The sequence below is a fragment of the Pimephales promelas genome, chromosome 10 (assembly GCF_988280905.1).
Source record: "Pimephales promelas chromosome 10, fPimPro1.hap1.1, whole genome shotgun sequence".
NCBI lineage: Eukaryota > Metazoa > Chordata > Actinopteri > Cypriniformes > Leuciscidae > Pimephales > Pimephales promelas.
This window is the reverse complement of record NC_142778.1, coordinates 37,333,979-37,353,851: the sequence shown is the minus strand read 5'-3', so window position 1 is coordinate 37,353,851 and position 19,873 is coordinate 37,333,979. Positions and strand designations below refer to the sequence as shown.

Genomic DNA, 19,873 nt, shown 5'->3' with positions numbered 1-19,873 from the left:
CACGGCCTAAAGGCCGTTGCACACCGAGTACCAAATTTTCGTATGCGTATTTTCGTGTTCGTCAGCCTAAAAATTCGTCACGCACAAAAACCTTGCACACCTTGTCTGATGCGTATTTATTAAACCTTTGAGGGAAAAAACGCGAAAATACCAAATGGATTCGTCAAGCAGTGAGGATGATTTTGTTGCCCTCTCTCTTATTGAAAAAAGAAGAAAGAGAAAATATTGCGTGCGTCCATCCGATCCTGAAATTACGCCGAGAGGAAGGAGAGTTACCGCCTTATCAAAGCGTTGCAAATTTATCCCAAGGGATTAAAAATTGACTTCAGATTGTCAGTGGAACTGTTTGATGCTTTGCTTGCGATTCTGGAGCCACATATTAAAAACAAGACCACCAATTTCAATGAACCAATTGATTCTAAACAGAGACTGGCAGTGTGTCTAATGTATATCACAGACAATCAGTCACAGTCGATCGGTCATGTAATATCACAGTCGATCGGTCATGTAATACCCCAGTCGATCGGTCATGTAATACCCCAGTCGATCAGTCATGTAATATCACAGTCGATCAGTCATGTAATATCCCAGTCGATCAGTCATGTAATATCCCAGTCGGTCAGTCATGTAATATCACAGCCGGTCAGTCATGTAATATCCCAGTCGATCAGTCATGTAATATCCCAGTCGATCAGTCATGTAATATCCCAGTCGATCAGTCATGTAATATCCCAGTCGATCAGTCATGTAATATCACAGTCGGTCAGTCATGTAATATCACAGCCGGTCAGTCATGTAATATCCCAGTCGATCAGTCATGTAATATCACAGTCGGTCAGTCATGTAATACCCCAGTCGATCAGTCATGTAATATCACAGTCGATCAGTCATGTAATATCCCAGTCGATCAGTCATGTAATATCACAGTCGATCAGTCATGTAATATCACAGTCGATCAGTCATGTAATATCCCAGTCGATCAGTCATGTAATATCACAGTCGATCAGTCATGTAATATCACAGTCGGTCAGTCATGTAATATCACAGTCGATCAGTCATGTAATATCCCAGTCGGTCAGTCATGTAATATCACAGCCGGTCAGTCATGTAATATCCCAGTCGATCAGTCATGTAATATCCCAGTCGATCAGTCATGTAATATCCCAGTCGATCAGTCATGTAATATCCCAGTCGATCAGTCATGTAATATCACAGTCGGTCAGTCATGTAATATCACAGCCGGTCAGTCATGTAATATCCCAGTCGATCAGTCATGTAATATCACAGTCGGTCAGTCATGTAATACCCCAGTCGATCAGTCATGTAATATCACAGTCGATCAGTCATGTAATATCCCAGTCGATCAGTCATGTAATATCACAGTCGATCAGTCATGTAATATCCCAGTCGATCAGTCATGTAATATCACAGTCGATCAGTCATGTAATATCACAGTCGATCAGTCATGTAATATCCCAGTCGATCAGTCATGTAATATCACAGTCGATCAGTCATGTAATATCACAGTCGATCAGTCATGTAATATCACAGTCGATCAGTCATGTAATACCCCAGTCGATCGGTCATGTAATACCCCAGTCGATCAGTCATGTAATATCACAGTCGATCAGTCATGTAATATCACAGTCGATCAGTCATGTAATACCCCAGTCGATCAGTCATGTAATATCACAGTCGATCAGTCATGTAATATCCCAGTCGATCAGTCATGTAATATCACAGTCGATCAGTCATGTAATATCACAGTCGATCAGTCATGTAATATCCCAGTCGATCAGTCATGTAATATCCCAGTCGGTCAGTCATGTAATATCCCAGTCGGTCAGTCATGTAATATCACAGTCGGTCAGTCATGTAATATCCCAGTCGATCAGTCATGTAATATCCCAGTCGATCAGTCATGTAATATCCCAGTCGATCAGTCATGTAATATCCCAGTCGATCAGTCATGTAATATCACAGTCGGTCAGTCATGTAATATCACAGCCGGTCAGTCATGTAATATCACAGTCGGTCAGTCATGTAATATCCCAGTCGATCAGTCATGTAATATCCCAGTCGATCAGTCATGTAATATCCCAGTCGATCAGTCATGTAATATCACAGTCAGTCAGTCATGTAATACCCCAGTCGATCAGTCATGTAATACCCCAGTCGATCAGTCATGTAATATCACAGTCGATCAGTCATGTAATATCACAGTCGATCAGTCATGTAATATCACAGTCGGTCAGTCATGTAATATCACAGTCGATCAGTCATGTAATATCACAGTCGGTCAGTCATGTAATATCACAGTCGATCGGTCATGTAATATCCCAGTCGATCAGTCATGTAATATCCCAGTCGATCGGTCATGTAATATCACAGTCGATCAGTCATGTAATATCACAGTCGATCGGTCATGTAATATCCCAGTCGATCAGTCATGTAATATCCCAGTCGATCAGTCATGTAATATCACAGTCAGTCAGTCATGTAATACCCCAGTCGATCAGTCATGTAATATCCCAGTCGATCAGTCATGTAATATCACAGTCGATCAGTCATGTAATATCACAGTCGATCAGTCATGTAATATCACAGTCGGTCAGTCATGTAATATCACAGTCGATCAATCATGTAATATCACAGTCGATCGGTCATGTAATATCACAGTCGATCGGTCATGTAATATCACAGTCGATCGGTCATGTAATATCACACTCGATCGGTCACTCGATCGGTCGTGTAATATCACACTCGATCGGTCATGTAATATCACACTCGATCGGTCATGTAATATCACAGCCGGTCAGTCATGTAATATCACAGTCGATCAGTCATGTAATATCACAGTCGATCAGTCATGTAATATCACAGTCGATCAGTCATGTAATATCACAGTCGATCAGTCATGTAATATCACAGTCGATCAGTCATGTAATATCACAGTCGATCAGTCATGTAATATCACAATCGATCAGTCATGTAATATCACAATCGATCGGTCATGTAATATCACACTCGATCGGTCATGTAATATCACAGCCGGTCAGTCATGTAATATCACAGTCGATCAGTCATGTAATATCACAGTCGATCAGTCATGTAATATCACAGTCGATCAGTCATGTAGTATCACAGTCGATCAGTCATGTAATATCACAATCGATCGGTCATGTAATATCACACTCGATCGGTCATGTAATATCACACTCGATCGGTCATGTAATATCACAGTCGATCAGTCATGTAATATCACAGTCGATCAGTCATGTAATATCACAGTCAGTCAGTCAAATAATATCACAGTCAATCAGTCATGTAATATCACAGTCGATTGGTCATGTAATATCCCAGTCAGTCAGTCATGTAATATCCCAGTCAGTCAGTCATGTAGTATCACAGTCGATCAGTCATGTAATATATATAATATACCAGCTGCATTGTTTAAAGTGTAACAGCACATGTGCTAATTTTCAACACCTGTCCATAGGGGCGTTTACTACAAATAAAAACACATTATTAAACAAGACAAAGATCATTTACACATGGGAACAACTTTGGCCCGATTTCAGCCACTGTTTAAGGTCTCTGGTAAAGATGTTAATATCCTTCTGCAGTTTGAGTCCAGTTAGGAGAGTGTAGCCCCTCTGAAGGAGAAGCTAGACTGACCAAAAGATTTTCTAAACTTCGGTAGCACACAATCCCCACTAACTGAGGCTCTGGTGGAAGATCTTAAAGAGCCCTGACGCCTCTCTATGAGTGACACACAGTTGATCAAACATTTAAAAGTCAATTTCAAAATACTAAAATTTACAAAATTTTCAAAAGTAAAAAGCTTTTTTTATAATATCACAATGATGATATATCATGTTTTTTTTTGTAAAATATCTTAATTGCCTGTTTGTATAGAGAGATGACTGGTTTCAGAGTGGACGCTGATGTCTGTGACTGACCATGCAGTAATACAATATGAAAAATGTGGAAAAAACCATTGCATGTATAAACAATAAAGCCGCATGATGTGGCATCTCTCTTCAAATAAACCGAAAGCAGTTTAGATTTGATTTGACTTTCCTACAAACATGGTTTACATGACTTTGAAACTTCAGGTGTCTGTGCAAGATTATGCCCAAGTATTTTGTTTCATGAACCTCAGAGATGGGTTCATGGTCTAAATGAACTTCAAAGATGCTGTCAGGGGACCTCCGGTTGACAGAAAAACACATGGAAAAGGTTTTCTGAACATTTAAAGTTAAATGGGACAGTTGAAGCCATTTCGAGATGTTATGTAAAGCCTGTGTTAACTGCTGCTGTTGTAATATAAGAAATCTGTACTAACATAGTCATATAATAATCACAGTCGATCCGTACAATCAGACATGTAATAACTCTGATGTAACAGCACAGTCTCAAAACTAAATCATGTAAAACTAAGCGAAATATTATCACAGTCACAGTAGTATCACTCACAAACATCAATCACCTCCGTATTATAAACAAAAAAACATTAATCACATAAAATCTGTTGAATGAAAAATGAATGTTTACTTGATCCAAACACAGTGTGTCATTGTTTCTATCAATCACTCACATTTCAACCTTCATAAAGCAGATGTGTGTGGTCAATAACCGTGTCCTGATGGGAGACTACAGTACAGTGATAGTACTTTGACATATATCGAACCGAAGTAATAAATAATTCCCGTCTTGAAGTGCCATAATATTTATTTACTCGGTTCTCCGAATTACTTAAAAAAAAAAAACAGAGGTACTATTACCACGGTACTGTATAAAGGGATATATATATACTCACACAAACGCTACGCGACTATATTGAGCTATGGCAATAATCGCCATGTTCATTGATATTTCATTAATCACTGTTGTTATGGATCTAGATTTTTTTCATTTATTATAACAGGGGCGTCATTGTTTTGACGCGTCCCTTCGCTCTCAGCATCGCGTCAGCTCTAATATACACAACACACACACACACGAACACAAATAAACGCATATTTCACACACATGTGAGTGTTTGATCACAACAATATTCAGTCATTATGCCGTTTTGGACTTTAATCCGGGGAGCGCTGCTAATGCTAAAGCTAATATGAGGCCAGTGGGTGTTAATCGCGGTCGTGTATCGATAAATCGAGCTACCTTTCTCTCGCCAGCGTCCATCTCGCACACCGACACCGGAACCGAGCCGCGAGCTGCTGTCAGGAGGCCGTTAACGGAGACATGATCCGGAGCTCCGGTTCTGATGACCGTCACTGACTGACTGATTGAATGACTGACACTCATCTGGGACGGAAGCCGCGGAGGGTCATTAAGGACGTGCGTTGCTGTAATTATGGCAAGCTGCCGCTAGGGGGCGCGCGAGAACAGGAAACTCAACTCACACGCATTCGCAGGATTTTTTTTATTTTTATTTTTTTTATTGAACAAATAACATGGCAACAAAAATATATAACTACACTATGATAGTAGGATCAGGTGCAAAATTGCACTACAGAAAAGAAGAATAAAAGGGGAAAAGGAGGCTTTACTTTTCACGTCATATTCTTCCTTTGTAGCAAAAAGGGTTTTTTGCATTTTTACTTTTTTATCATTAATACACAGAACTAAGTCACTTTCAGATATTTAGATTTGTGTATGTCAAATTTAACAGCAACCGAGATGTTCAGTGAGTTTTATCATTTGTCATAAGTTATGACGATTTTCAAATTGACATATGTGATTTATACAAACAAAGACATTAATCAGTCCCGTGATTCCATAATCAACACCAAAGCAACACTTAAAGTTCACATAAAATTTAAATTAGATTTTTTTCTTAGTATGAATATGTTGTCTTACTATAGTGTGCTCCAAAACAATGACAAAATTCGCATGTTGAAGATATAAGTGCAAAACTTAGGCTACAGTCACTTCCACAAATAAGGATCAATGATTTTGATGACATCACTGCACCTCAGCTTCTCATCAGATTTTCAGTCCAATCAAATGCTCTCAAGAATCTGAAGCTCCGCACCCTACACCATAAAGCGCTATGGCTGAAACCAGTCTCTTGTTCACACAGTTACTATTATCTACATGGTGAATATCACAATATTTCCCTTCACCCTGATTGATAAATACTGTACATCAACCAAAACAAAACAAAAATATTCACTTCACTTGCTTTCTAGATTTCCAGAAGGCCTTTGATTCAATTTGGCCTTCTTTCTAAACTTCTAGAATCAGGTATCGGGGGCAAAACAACATTATAAAGACAATGTACTCAAACAATCAATGTGCTTTTAAAACTGGCAACACTGACTTCTTCAATTCACACAGTAGGCCTACAGTACACACACTCGGGCGGGGTGTGTGTGAGACTGCTATCACCGACTCTCATCAATGAACTAGCGAAACTCCTGGAAGAATCAGCAGCGACTGAAAAGAGAGACACCATTTCACCCTTGAATGACTAAAATTGATCATGTCACGAGTTACACACACCTCGGGCAGAACATAATTGCCACTGGAAACCTAAATGTGTCCTGAATGAACTGAAAGAGAAAGCAAGGGCCTTCTATGCCATCAAAAAATCTATCCAAATTGCAATACCAAACAAAATCTGGCAATATAATTTAGAGCCATTTGCATTAAATGGCAGTGAAGTTTGGGGTCCTCTCCTAAATCACCAATTTGACAAATGGGACAAAAATCCGATTAAAAACCCTGCCGAGTAGTGCAGAGGAATACAGAGTTAGGCCAATACCCTCTGCTAATACCTAACCCTAATCCTAACCCAGCTCCCCAACTAGGGACTTTTTATAAAAACTTTGCCCTAACTTCATGCAATTAAACAACAAAACACAATTTCAAAAAATATTAGGTGAAAAAAGAGATTGTATCCCACTAGCAGCCGGATACACAAAGAGAGAGAGTCGATGACTGTTCTATTTTATTTTATTTTATTTTATTTATTTTACAATGTTAATTTGTACAATTAATTTAATTTGTACATTTAGATGTTATGTTATAATATAATATTTTACTATTTTGATTATAATTATTCTATGTATTCCAAGCTTTGGCAATATTGTATGATGTACAGTCATGCCAATAAAACAATTCTGACTCATGTGACACCCAGTATTGTAAAACTCAGATTTGTTTTATGCATTTTCCCAAAATTAATGATGTCATTGTGTTTCTGTGAATTCATGTAAAGAAAGCTCTATTTTTATACGTCCCACAAAACAATAGTGTTCTCAGGATTCCTCAAAACAACCCTAAAATACTGGCACAGAAAACATAAACCAGCCATTGAGCTGAACACATGTTTACAGTGATAAACCACAGGAATTGTGTTATTATCTGATGGGCCGGACACACACAAGTGTGCACTTACACACTTCAAGCCTTTATAGGGTGCGAACTACTAGACTATTGCTTACTGGAGCATTTGCAAATATCTGTCAATTAAACAAGATGTAGATTCATTTAGAAAACAATCTGTCATACAACATGCCATAATTGTATTTTAATATTAAAAAATGAATTATTGCATGTAGAAATTGATATGTAGGCATTCAGTCAGTTTAGTGAACTGTTTAAGGTATTATTATATTTTTTGTTCAGTGGAGTATTTGAGTTATTACGCTTGATTTAATATTATGCCTGTTTTACTTGTGTGTTTGTTGCTTTCATTATTTTGTAAAGCATTTTGATTATAGCAGTTATATAAATAAAGTTTACTATAATAATATCCTCACTTCAGTTCATGTCACTCTATCAATGGAAAACCAGACAACTCTCACATTCACCTTCAGGTGGCGCTGTTGCTTTTCAGGACAAAAACATGAATCTCAAACTTGCCTTAATGAGCTGAAAATCTGAAAGTGATCAAAGCTTGCTCACCTGTGTGTGATCATTAGAGTATTTGTTGTCATTAACAGACACATAAAAACACACAATTAAATGAAACACTAGCTGGAGGTTGTGACTGAACAAAGCAGGAATTCTTTCTCATTGCCAGATGGAACAGCCCAAATCATGCAGGCTACACTGAAAAGAGTATATGATAAAGTCAAGGTGTCAATAATAATGAAAAGAAAGTAATATTACCCACAAGCCCTTGTGCAAAAGAATTGGAATTGGTCGACACCCTTTTCCACTTGAACTTCATGAAATCTGTTAACAGCGCAAACTCAATCAATATGCAAAGAAAAAAAAAAGTGCTGCCTTTGTTACTCCCTTTTAAGTACACTCAATTTGGATGTCAGTTCAAACTCGAATCTTGTAAAACTTATAAAAAATGTAAAATTTAAAAACTTGTTTTTTTTTAAACTTATTTTGTTCGCAATTTAAAAACATATTTTGTCAGTTATTGATAATATAATTGTTACATATTAAGACATTATAGTATTATTGGCCTACTTCTAGTGTAGGTAAGTGTGCATATTTATACTAGTACACTAATATGGAAGGCCATTTCTGCCCCATGAGAAAAAAACAACAACGTAAATGACATAAAATTATGACATAACAAGTCGGAATTATGTCATTAAATACGAAATTATGACTCAAAAACTACAACAATTATTCATAATTATGACATATAAAGTATTATTGTCTTTTAATATGAAATAATTTCGACTTTTTATGTCATAATTGTGATTTGTAATGTTGGCGGCTAAGGCTATCCTGCTGTCAAAAACGTCTGAGACTTTATCACCCGTTTAATGGCAGCTTGCCTATAAAATATTTTATGCCTCCGCTAATGAGCATAAATGTAAACATGTTTTCTGACACTCGGCTTAATCTTTCACGCGATCTCCCGCCAAGAGTGTTTTTGGCGCGCATTCGCCGCTGCTCTGCATGCGCGCGTGTGATTTTATGGGTTAAAAAAGCGCGGCAGAGTTTCAGATCTCACGGAGGGGCGCGCGCGCACCCCCTCCGGTTCCCGTAGCGGCATGCGTGACTACACTCATGTTGTGTTTTCACTTTTACAAGGCTTGCGCGTGATTCTGCTTTTATACACTCGTTTAAGTCCACGGGGTTTTTTTTTTACACATCAAATCCCAGACGCCGCGAGAGCTCGCGCGTCGCTGGAGTCTCGCACGCAACCACAACATGCGCTGAGGCCACACACACACCCACACACAGTTCTGCGAATGACCTTACATCTTATTCTAATGCATTATTATTGATGTCTTAAGACTGACGATCTTGTTACTTTTCAACTGAGAAGAGAAATCCAGCAATGCACACACACTTATGCACATCTCTCATATTGTTTTTAAATTGAAACAAAAACGCATGGCTTTGCTTCAGAAGATCATTATAACCTAGGCCAGGAGTCGCATGGATTACTGTTAAGATGGACTGATGCACTTTTATGATAAAAGATCCACTTATTTGGGGCTTCAAAATGTCACCCTGTATTAAATCTCATTATTAAGCTTGGAAGAGGCAGGATTGGTGTTAATATGCCTAACTCTGATTGTGTTCGACTGATAGAAGAAAGTCATTGGATGGCTAATTATGGGATAGTTCGATTTTTGGGGGGTGAATTAACCCTCTACTACCTTTTCGGATGTTTCAGAGAACATTCAGAAGTTATGATTAAAAAAAACAATAATTCCATTCTATTAAAGGCACACTATGTAGTTTTTCAACCTTCATAATATATTTCCAAAACCCTTGTGATGGTACATCGATTTACAGGTTACAGGTTAAATAAGACGTCTGCCATTGCCTGACGTGATCTATCGCTTTTACATTGCAGAATGCAACTTCGGGTTGTGTGTGGTAACCGGAGCACAAAAAGAACTACAAAATTCGACTGTTTTACAGAATACGTCACTTCCCCAAATTGTCCGTGGCCATTGTTGATGATTCCAAAGCCAAATTTAATGTTTTATCGGTAACACTTTACAATAAGGTTCACTAGTTAAATGAACCAACAATAAACAAATAATGTGTTACTATATTAGTCTTGATAAGTGTTAATTAATAAAAATACAGCTAACATTTGTTCATGCTAGATCTCAGTGCATTAACTAATGTTAACAAATACAACCTTTGAATTTAATAATGTTTAGAAGCCTAAATGTTGAAGTTAACATTAACTAAGTGCAGTTCATGTTAACTAATGCCAACCGATGAACCTTACTGTAAATTGTTACCGTGTGGACTTTCTGGGAACATTTAGAAGTACTGATTTCATAACTTAACGGGAACACCAAAACGTTTCCACAACTTTTTTTGTACTCCCTTTCACATCTCCTTTTGTTTGACACTATTTATTCCTCTGAGACGATCTACTCTATGTGTGAGAACATCTGTCCTTCACACAGTTGAAGAATAAAGTAAAAAGTAACAAGCTTTTCTCGCATCAGATCATCAGAAAATGCCGATCATCTGCAGAAGCAGCAGTCCGACGTGTTCTCGATGTTTACCAGATACAGATGTTCACCTTCATGTCTCTGTGAGGAAAACATCAGTCCTGGAACAAGACCATCATCATATCCATCGCCATCTTTCCACGAAGCGACTGTCTGAAGTAAATATTATCACATGAATTACACTCGCTCATCTGACCATGGAAACCGTAAACTGTTGTTCACCTCTGATTCTTGGATTGTGTGCAGGCGTAAAACATGATGAGATATGAGACATACAACAATGTGATTATGCAAGTTAAAGCATAAAACTATAATGGGCGTAGTAGATTTTGAAGTCTTTGCCAACGGAGTTCTCGGCCAAGCTCTAATGAATAAGTTAGTCTGTCCTGACACTGGAAAACAACATCACCACACACACACACACACACACACACGTAAGCAGATTCAAAGGCTGTGATCCTCCGAAGCCTCCGGGACTGTTTCCCACCGGGACAAAAGATCCAGATTTACTGTCGGATAATCAGTCGTGTTTACCAGAGGGAGAAGGGGGGCAATCTGTGTGGCCGAGAGAGAGAGAGAGAGAGAGAGAGAGAGAGAGAGAGAGAGAGAGCATGATGATCCACAGACACTCAAAGCAGATGCAAATTACACCTCCGCATGCGAACTGTGAACAGATGTGGAGAGCAATTAGAGGTGCACACACACACACACACACACACACACACACAGAGACATTTCTGTAATATATAGATAGATTATGAACCTGTATATAGTCTTCAGTGAGGTATGAAAACAGTAGTTATTGATTAGAAATCAGAATCAGAAAGAGCTTTATTGCCAAGTATGCTTGCACACAAGGAATTTGTTTTGGTACTGAGGCTTCCAGTGCACATATACAAATACAACAAGAAACACAGTAATACAAATTATAATAAAAAATATGATCCCTCCTTGAACTGCCACCTTAACGTGGTGGAGGGGTTTGAGTACCCGAAAGACCCTAGGAGCTATGTTGTCTGGTAGGGTCTCCCAAGGCAAACAGGGCCAAGGCAACGGGTCAGACCAAGAGCGGTTCAACTCCCCTTATGATAGATTCAAGGACCGTGACGTCACCCGGTATGGCCCACCCTGGAGCCAGGCCCGTAGTTGGGGCTCGTATGCGAGCGCCTGGTGGTCGGGTCTCTCCCCACGGGGTCCAGTCGGACTCAGCGTGAAGTGGGACCGCCTTCCCACTTCCCATCAGGAGGAGCCGTAAGGGGCCGGTGCGGAGAGGATCGGGCGGCAGTCAAAGGCGACCCGATCCCTGGATACGGAAACTAGCCTTAGGGACGTGGAACATCACCTCGTTGGCGGGGAAGGAGCCTGAGATTGTGTGTGAGGTTGAGAGGTTCTGACTAGAGATATACTCGGGTTTCGGTGAGGCCATGGAGAAGGACTATCGGCTGGCCTCGAAGAGATTCTGTAATTGCATTACTTGTTTGTTGGTTTTTAGTTATTCAATAATAAAGGAACAGTATTATAAAGTGTAACCAATCTACTGAACTGCAGTTACAGGCCTTCACATCTGCTCAGACATGTATAAAACCACATCTGTATCACACACACACACACACACACACACACACATGTGCAGCTCCAGAGCAGACGAGTTCAGGAAAGTGATTGCTGAAATAAAGCTCACGAGTCAAAGCATTACATCACACCCCTGATGACAGGAGCCTCATATCACACACACACACACACACACATACACATGCATGTTTGATGGACACACCATCTGGCAGCGATCCGGAGACTTCAGTAAAAACACTGGATACTCTCAAACCGTTTCTCTATCTATATATGTGTGTATCCCGCACATTTATTGGGTCTGTGAAGAAGCTTCCACCGTTCGCTCGCAAAAAAAAAAAAAAGTTTCTTTAGATTATTCAAATGTTCTTCATATTACAGTTTTTTTTAAACGACAGTGAGCACAACTGGAGCTACATGCGCAAAACTCTAATGCCTGGTTCAGATTACATGATTTTAGGTTTTAGCCCGATTTCGGCACGATCCGTTTGACGTAGGGTGTCGTGGGGATTTGTAAACGACAACGGCCGAAGGGACACAACAAGATTCGATGGTATCATCTCATATAGTGTGTCATAGTGGGCGACAACCTACGTCGCATCGGCGATGCTTTACGACATCACAACAAAAAGAATAGCATGTTTAATTTTTTTAATGGTCATCCACGACGGTTCCATCACATGTATGAGGTTGACCAATAGGAGCATCTTTGGAGGATGGACAGCCCATACTGTCCTCTTCGAGCAATCCAGGAACGTGTCCCATTGTCGGGTTTTCTTTCTTTTTTAAATTTTTGCTGAACACAGGACATCCAATACAACACTCACCGCTTCATCCATTGTTTGTTTACGTTCATTTCCGGAAGTCACTCGCTACTAGTTTCGCCTTCTCGATGACATCACGCGCGCCGTTAAAGACGGCATGCGATGACTGGTCACGACGCAATGTGTAGTCTGACATGCGTCTTGTCCACTTGTGACACAGTAACTATCGTAACAGACAAAAAAAATCATGTAATCTGAATGCTCCGCTGTAACCGGAGACTCACCCGCTGTAACCGGAGGCTCACCCGCTGTAACCGGAGACTCACCCGCTGTCACCGGAGGCTCACCCGCTGTAACCGGAGGCTCACCCGCTGTAACCGGAGACTCACCCGCTGTAACCGGAGACTCACCCGCTGTAACCGGAGGCTCACCCGCTGTAACCGGAGACTCACCCGCTGTCACCGGAGGCTCACCCGCTGTAACCGGAGGCTCACCCGCTGTCACCGGAGGCTCACCCGCTGTAACCGGAGGCTCACCCGCTGTAACCGGAGGCTCACCCGCTGTAACCGGAGACTCACCCGCTGTAACCGGAGACTCACCCGCTGTAACCGGAGGCTCACCCGCTGTAACCGGAGACTCACCCGCTGTAACCGGAGGCTCACCCGCTGTAACCGGAGGCTCACCCGCTGTAACCGGAGACTCACCCGCTCAGGGCCGGCGCTCCGCACACGCACATCACGCACTGCGCGTAGGGCACCAAGTGCTTGGGGGGGCACCAAAAAATCTGGGTGGTGAAAAATCATCACAATAGGCTACTAGTATAAATAACAAATACAATACGTCTAAAGCATGTTAATATACAAAAGCAATACAAAAGTAATATAGGCCTAGACCAAATTAGTGGAGAAAAAGGTGAATCTCCTGTGCCACTCTCCCTCTGGTGCCCCCCCTTCCCCACCTCGCAGTGGTCTGTTCCTCAATCAGTGTCAAATTTGGCAGACACCTGATCGACATCAGACATGGCCTCGAAAGAGTCGGGGGCGGAAAAAAGGAAAAAGAAGAGACAGTGGGATGATACTTGTTTGCAGGTAAGACAATGTTTTAAATAAAAGTGTTAGTTTTGTAGGCACCCTTGCTTCGTGTATGCATGTCCAGAGGGGCGTCGCTAGTTGTGCAAATGATCCAGGGCTTTGCCCTGCATGTAGAATTTTTTATTTTAACGGGGGTCCGGGGGTTTCTCCCTGGGTTTTTTTTTTAACTTGGGCTGTTTAAGATGCAGTTAGTTTGTTTGAGAAGAAAAGGAAGATCGCTTAGATATGTTTTTTCGTTGTTGTTCTATCGGATAATGCGGTCAAAGGCCCAAGGGCGACATCTATTGGTGAAACTGCAATTAAAAAAAAAAAACACAATCTCACTGTTTGTATATTTTCATATGGAGTTGTCAAATTATTAGGGCTGGGAAAAGCGTAATCACATCCAAAATAAAAGTTTCTACATGAGTACTGTGTATAATTATTTTGTATATATAATATACACACATATATATTTAAGAAATATTTGCATGTATATACTGTATATATTAATAGATAATTTATATTATATATATATATATAAATTAAAATATTTTATATATAAATAACAAATATTTCTTAAATACATATACAAAATAATTATACACAGTACACACACACATAGGCCTATATCATTAATGTAGACACAAACTTTTATTTTGGATGCGATTAATCGCGATTCATCTTTTCCCAGCCCTACAAATTATGTACAGAATTATTATACTGTGCCTCATCAGACCTCTTTTAAAGGTAGAATATAGTTTTGAATTTTAAATGTTCCAGTGACACATAGGCCTATATTATATAAAAGACTAATGTGTGCAATATTTTTGTATACGATGGTTATTGATTTAGTACAATCCGTGAATATTTTGTCTTGTATTTCTGAATGCAGGGTCAATGCTAAAATACATGCAAGGAGCAACTCAAGGCCAGGAGGAAGAACCATCAACCAGCAGTTGTAGCCAGTTCCAAAAATGTGTTTTTAGTAATTGTGGTGGTTTTTGGTATTTATAATTTTAACCTTTTTATTATTTATTTCTTTTCATATTTGGTGCCATTGTTAATGTAAATGTATTTATTTGCAGCAGTTATTTTGGAAGTAAAGAGAACCTAACTAAGAAATTCTGAATGGTTGTTATTCCTTGGGTGAGTGGGTGGTGGGGGTGGGGGGGGGTGTTAAGGGGGCACCACCAAGCATTTGTGCTTAGGGCACCCAAATGGCTAGCGCCGGCCCTGCACCCGCTGTAACCGGAGGCTCACCCGCTGTAACCGGAGACTCACCCGCTGTCACCGGAGGCTCACCCGCTGTCACCGGAGGCTCACCCGCTGTAACCGGAGGCTCACCCGCTGTAACCGGAGGCTCACCCGCTGTAACCGGAGGCTCACCCGCTGTAACCGGAGGCTCACCCGCTGTAACCGGAGGCTCACCCGCTGTAACCGGAGGCTCACCCGCTGTAACCGGAGACTCACCCGCTGTCACCGGAGACTCACCCGCTGTAACCGGAGGCTCACCCGCTGTAACCGGAGGCTCACCCGCTGTAACCGGAGGCTCACCCGCTGTCACCGGAGGCTCACCCGCTGTAACCGGAGGCTCACCCGCTGTCACCGGAGGCTCACCCGCTGTCACCGGAGGCTCACCCGCTGTAACCGGAGGCTCACCCGCTGTAACCGGAGGCTCACCCGCTGTAACCGGAGGCTCACCCGCTGTAACCGGAGACTCACCCGCTGTAACCGGAGGCTCACCCGCTGTAACCGGAGACTCACCCGCTGTCACCGGAGGCTCACCCGCTGTAACCGGAGGCTCACCCGCTGTAACCGGAGGCTCACCCGCTGTAACCGGAGACTCACCCGCTGTCACCGGAGACTCACCCGCTGTAACCGGAGGCTCACCCGCTGTAACCGGAGACTCACCCGCTGTCACCGGAGGCTCACCCGCTGTAACCGGAGGCTCACCCGCTGTAACCGGAGGCTCACCCGCTGTAACCGGAGACTCACCCGCTGTCACCGGAGACTCACCCGCTGTAACCGGAGGCTCACCCGCTGTAACCGGAGGCTCACCCGCTGTAACCGGAGGCTCACCCGCTGTCACCGGAGGCTCACCCGCTGTAACCGGAGGCTCACCCGCTGTCACCGGAGGCTCACCCGCTGTAACCGGAGGCTCACCCGCTGTAACCGGAGGCTCACCCGCTGTAACCGGAGGCTCACCCGCTGTAACCGGAGGCTCACCCGCTGTAACCGGAGGCTCACCCGCTGTCACCGGAGACTCACCCGCTGTCACCGGAGGCTCACCCGCTGTCACCGGAGGCTCACCCGCTGTAACCGGAGACTCACCCGCTGTAACCGGAGGCTCACCCGCTGTCACCGGAGACTCACCCGCTGTCACCGGAGACTCACCCGCTGTAACCGGAGACTCACCCGCTGTAACCGGAGGCTCACCCGCTGTCACCGGAGACTCACCCGCTGTAACCGGAGACTCACCCGCTGTAACCGGAGACTCACCCGCTGTAACCGGAGACTCACCCGCTGTAACCGGAGGCTCACCCGCTGTAACCGGAGACTCACCCGCTGTCACCGGAGACTCACCCGCTGTCACCGGAGACTCACCCGCTGTAACCGGAGACTCACCCGCTGTCACCGGAGACTCACCCGCTGTCACCGGAGACTCACCCGCTGTAACCGGAGACTCACCCGCTGTCACCGGAGACTCACCCGCTGTAACCGGAGACTCACCCGCTGTAACCGGAGACTCACCCGCTGTAACCGGAGACTCACCCGCTGTAACCGGAGACTCACCCGCTGTAACCGGAGACTCACCCGCTGTAACCGGAGACTCACCCGCTGTAACCGGAGACTCACCCGCTGCCACCGGAGACTCACCCGCTGTAACCGGAGACTCACCCGCTGTAACCGGAGACTCACCCGCTGTAACCGGAGACTCACCCGCTGTAACCGGAGACTCACCCGCTGTAACCGGAGACTCACCCGCTGTCACCGGAGGCTCACCCGCTGTAACCGGAGACTCACCCGCTGTAACCGGAGACTCACCCGCTGTAACCGGAGACTCACCCGCTGCCACCGGAGACTCACCCGCTGTAACCGGAGACTCACCCGCTGTAACCGGAGACTCACCCGCTGCCACCGGAGACTCACCCGCTGTAACCGGAGACTCACCCGCTGTCACCGGAGACTCACCCGCTGTAACCAGGGGGCATTAGTTGCCCCCTGTGCCTCAGTGGTTCATGTAGGTTGTCTAGAAACCGAAAGGTTGGTGGTTCAATCCCCGGTTCCACCTGACCAAGTGTCGAGGTGTCCATGAGCAAGACACCTAACCCCAGCTGCTCCCGACGAGCTGGATGGCGCCTTGTATGGCTGACACCACCGTCGGTGTATGAATGTGTGTGTGAATGGGTGAATGTGAGGCAATATGTAAAGCGCTTTGGTGGCCATTAGGTCTATGAAAGTGCTATATAAATGCAGTCCATTTACCATTTTAACCAGAGACTCACCCGCAATGCATTCTCAAAAGCACCCAAAAACATGCAGCCTACCACTAAAACACACACACACACACACACACACAAACGTTCATTCACTCACACACAAACACACACTTTTATGATGGATAGATGCACTTTTATGAACTTTATGAACAGAAACATCAATTCACTGCCATTATAAAGCTTGGAAGAGCAGGACATTGTTTAATATAACTACTTGTATTCGTTTGAAAGAACACTAGGATGGGTTGAGGGCGAGTAAATCATGGGCTAATTCTCATTTTTCACTCAACTATCCCTTTAACTGCAAAGTGCGTTTCTCTCCTCTGTCCATCCAAGAATTGAGCAACTCAACCGAAGCTATTTAAAGAACATCCCACCGTTGACAGCCATGTTCCCATGAGCTCACCAATTAACAGGGAATGTAGAAAGCAGCGGATTAACCCGAACTCAGAATAGCCTGACCTTAAACCCGGAGAGCAGGTGAGAGACACGCGGCACGAAGCACAGACAAAACAAGCTCACACTTTCATCAGCTCTCATGTTTATTGATATTATATGGCCAATTTATTCTCCATAAGCCCAGAGTAAACAGACGGGAACAGGACTGCATGTTCGTTTGGGTTATATGAGCCGTTTCAGGTGCAATTAAAACAGCAGGAGACCTGCAGATCTGTCTGGGAGAGTCGCCTAAAGTTCACAGACAACATCAGCGCTCTCTCTCTCTCTCCTCAACAGCTTTGATGTGTCACTCGCTCTATCATTTCAGCCATAAACTCAATGGCCGCTGGGACTGTAAACGTAGCGAGCGGGAAACTTTACAGTTCAGTGAACGCAGTGAGATTCAGTCCAGTGAGACCATGAACCTCAGCATGAGGAGATGAATGCAGATCAGCATCAGATTAACCCTTCAACTGCAGGGAATAAACAACACTAAATGCTCATTTGGCATTTGCATAATGGCAATTATAATGATAACTGACCATACAATCATGCATGATTAGGACAGGAAAGTTTCTTCCTGTAAAGATGCTGTTGACATTGACGACATCCAAGCAAACAGGGAATGTTCTCGGAATGTTACAAACAAACATTCTTCCAGTAACGAAAATAGAATGTTCGTTCAAACTTAATGTTCTAAACATTCTTTACGTGTTACTTATTCAAAACATTCCCATAATGTTTGTGAAAGGATCAAATGGAATGTTCCCATAACCAAGAACAATCACATTTAAAAAAAACATATGATAGAGACATTCAAAGTCATACAGACATTTAAAATACAGTAAAGTGATACTGAGACATTTACACTCTAAAACAAGCTGGGGTGTTTTAACCCAACTTTCGGTCAAATATGGACAAATCCAAACGTTTGGTTAAAATGTAATTAATTAAATATTTCTTGCTGTACTAAAGAATACTAAAGGAGGTCTGTGGAGGATATTCCATTACTCCAGGTTTCCTCTGATATATATGAATTGACAAATCAACCATTGTCCATTCTGCACGGATGTTCTCCAGATTCATATTTTTTTATTGACATTAAAGAGAAATGACTCCCTTCAAATGTAGTGGAATGATTAAAATTGCTTCCAGCCCTGTACTGGGAGGAATGGATGGATATGATAAACCATTTTGATGCTGAAATGTAGCAGAATCACGTCTTGACGTCTTGACGTGCTCCTGTGAACCTTAATTGTGTAGTTAAGGTGAAGGGAAATAGAAGGCTTGCAAATGACCGTGAGCTTTGAGATCAGCCGTTTTACGAGCGATCGTTTGTGAAATGAAAGAGCAAGCGTGCTCGTCCAGAGGTTCTGCACCCCGTGTGCGTCGGCTCCCTCGGGGCTCGAGACGCTGGGAACGTTTGATGTGCCGAGACCCGCCGAGGCCAGGTGTGTAAACCTGTAAATTTGCCTGCTAAATACAAACAGGAAAAGTGAAAGAGTTCTTGACCTTCTGCAGAGACGAACCATTCCTGCAGTAAACGGCCCTCTGTTTATCTTCTCAATTGTGGCCCGCCTCGTTAGATTTATTACCTCGTACGTTCACGATCAGCCTTTGAATTCAACCCATGCTTTGATGTTTCTGTAACGCACCAAACAAATGACAGACGAGACCTTTCACATGTATGAGAATGTCATAATCATTTGTTAAACAAGTATTCATCTCTTCAATGAGCTCATCGTTTATGCATTAAATTATTACGTTTTTCGCTAACTGTGATTTCCGAAATGCATAACTTAGACAGTTTCCTCTGATCACTGTAATATGGACTTTCTGCAGATCTACTTTGAAACGACTTTGTGATTTTGTGAAAAGCGCTATACAAATACATAGGAATTGAATTGAATTAAACTACGGGATCCTGAGAAAGGCCTGTGTGTCACGGCATGTGATTCTTCATAAATGTCGATGAGATCTCGCAGGATTCTTCCCTCATAACTCAGAGAGAGAGAGAGAGAGAGAGAGACCACTCATGTTTATGGCTCCCTCTCACGTCCACCGGAGGCCTGGCTAGCAGAAACATACGATTCTCTCTCTCTCTCTCTCTCTCTCTCTCT

General features: G+C 42.8%; 2 protein-coding genes and 1 long non-coding RNA gene across 6 annotated transcripts in view; 1 reads left to right on the top strand and 2 right to left on the bottom strand.

The window, feature by feature from the left end:
- The window catches only part of secisbp2l (SECIS binding protein 2-like), a 30,556-nt gene extending 25,232 nt beyond the window's left edge, over positions 1-5,324 (bottom strand). For both annotated transcript variants that reach the window (XM_039684035.2, XM_039684036.2), the window contains exon 1: positions 5,170-5,324. In XM_039684035.2, coding sequence (XP_039539969.2) covers positions 5,170-5,313 — 144 coding nt within the window. In that variant the 5' untranslated portion in view covers positions 5,314-5,324. The remainder of the gene's footprint in view (positions 1-5,169) is intronic.
- Positions 5,325-8,550: 3,226 nt separating this feature from the next.
- The window catches only part of LOC120487839 (uncharacterized), a 43,080-nt gene continuing 31,757 nt past the window's right edge, over positions 8,551-19,873 (bottom strand). The window contains exon 5 of one of the 3 annotated variants that reach the window (XR_016145420.1): positions 8,551-10,964. The gene's annotated coding sequence lies outside the window, so the exon portion shown is untranslated. Of the gene's footprint in view, positions 10,965-16,995; positions 19,398-19,873 lie in introns of those variants that run through there. The other 2 variants (XR_016145421.1, XR_016145419.1) reach the window with 2 other exon arrangements.
- LOC120490973 (uncharacterized) lies at positions 13,459-14,774 on the top strand. The gene is made up of 2 exons (XR_005625167.2): positions 13,459-13,830; positions 14,708-14,774. It is a non-coding gene; the product is annotated as an uncharacterized LOC120490973 (long non-coding RNA).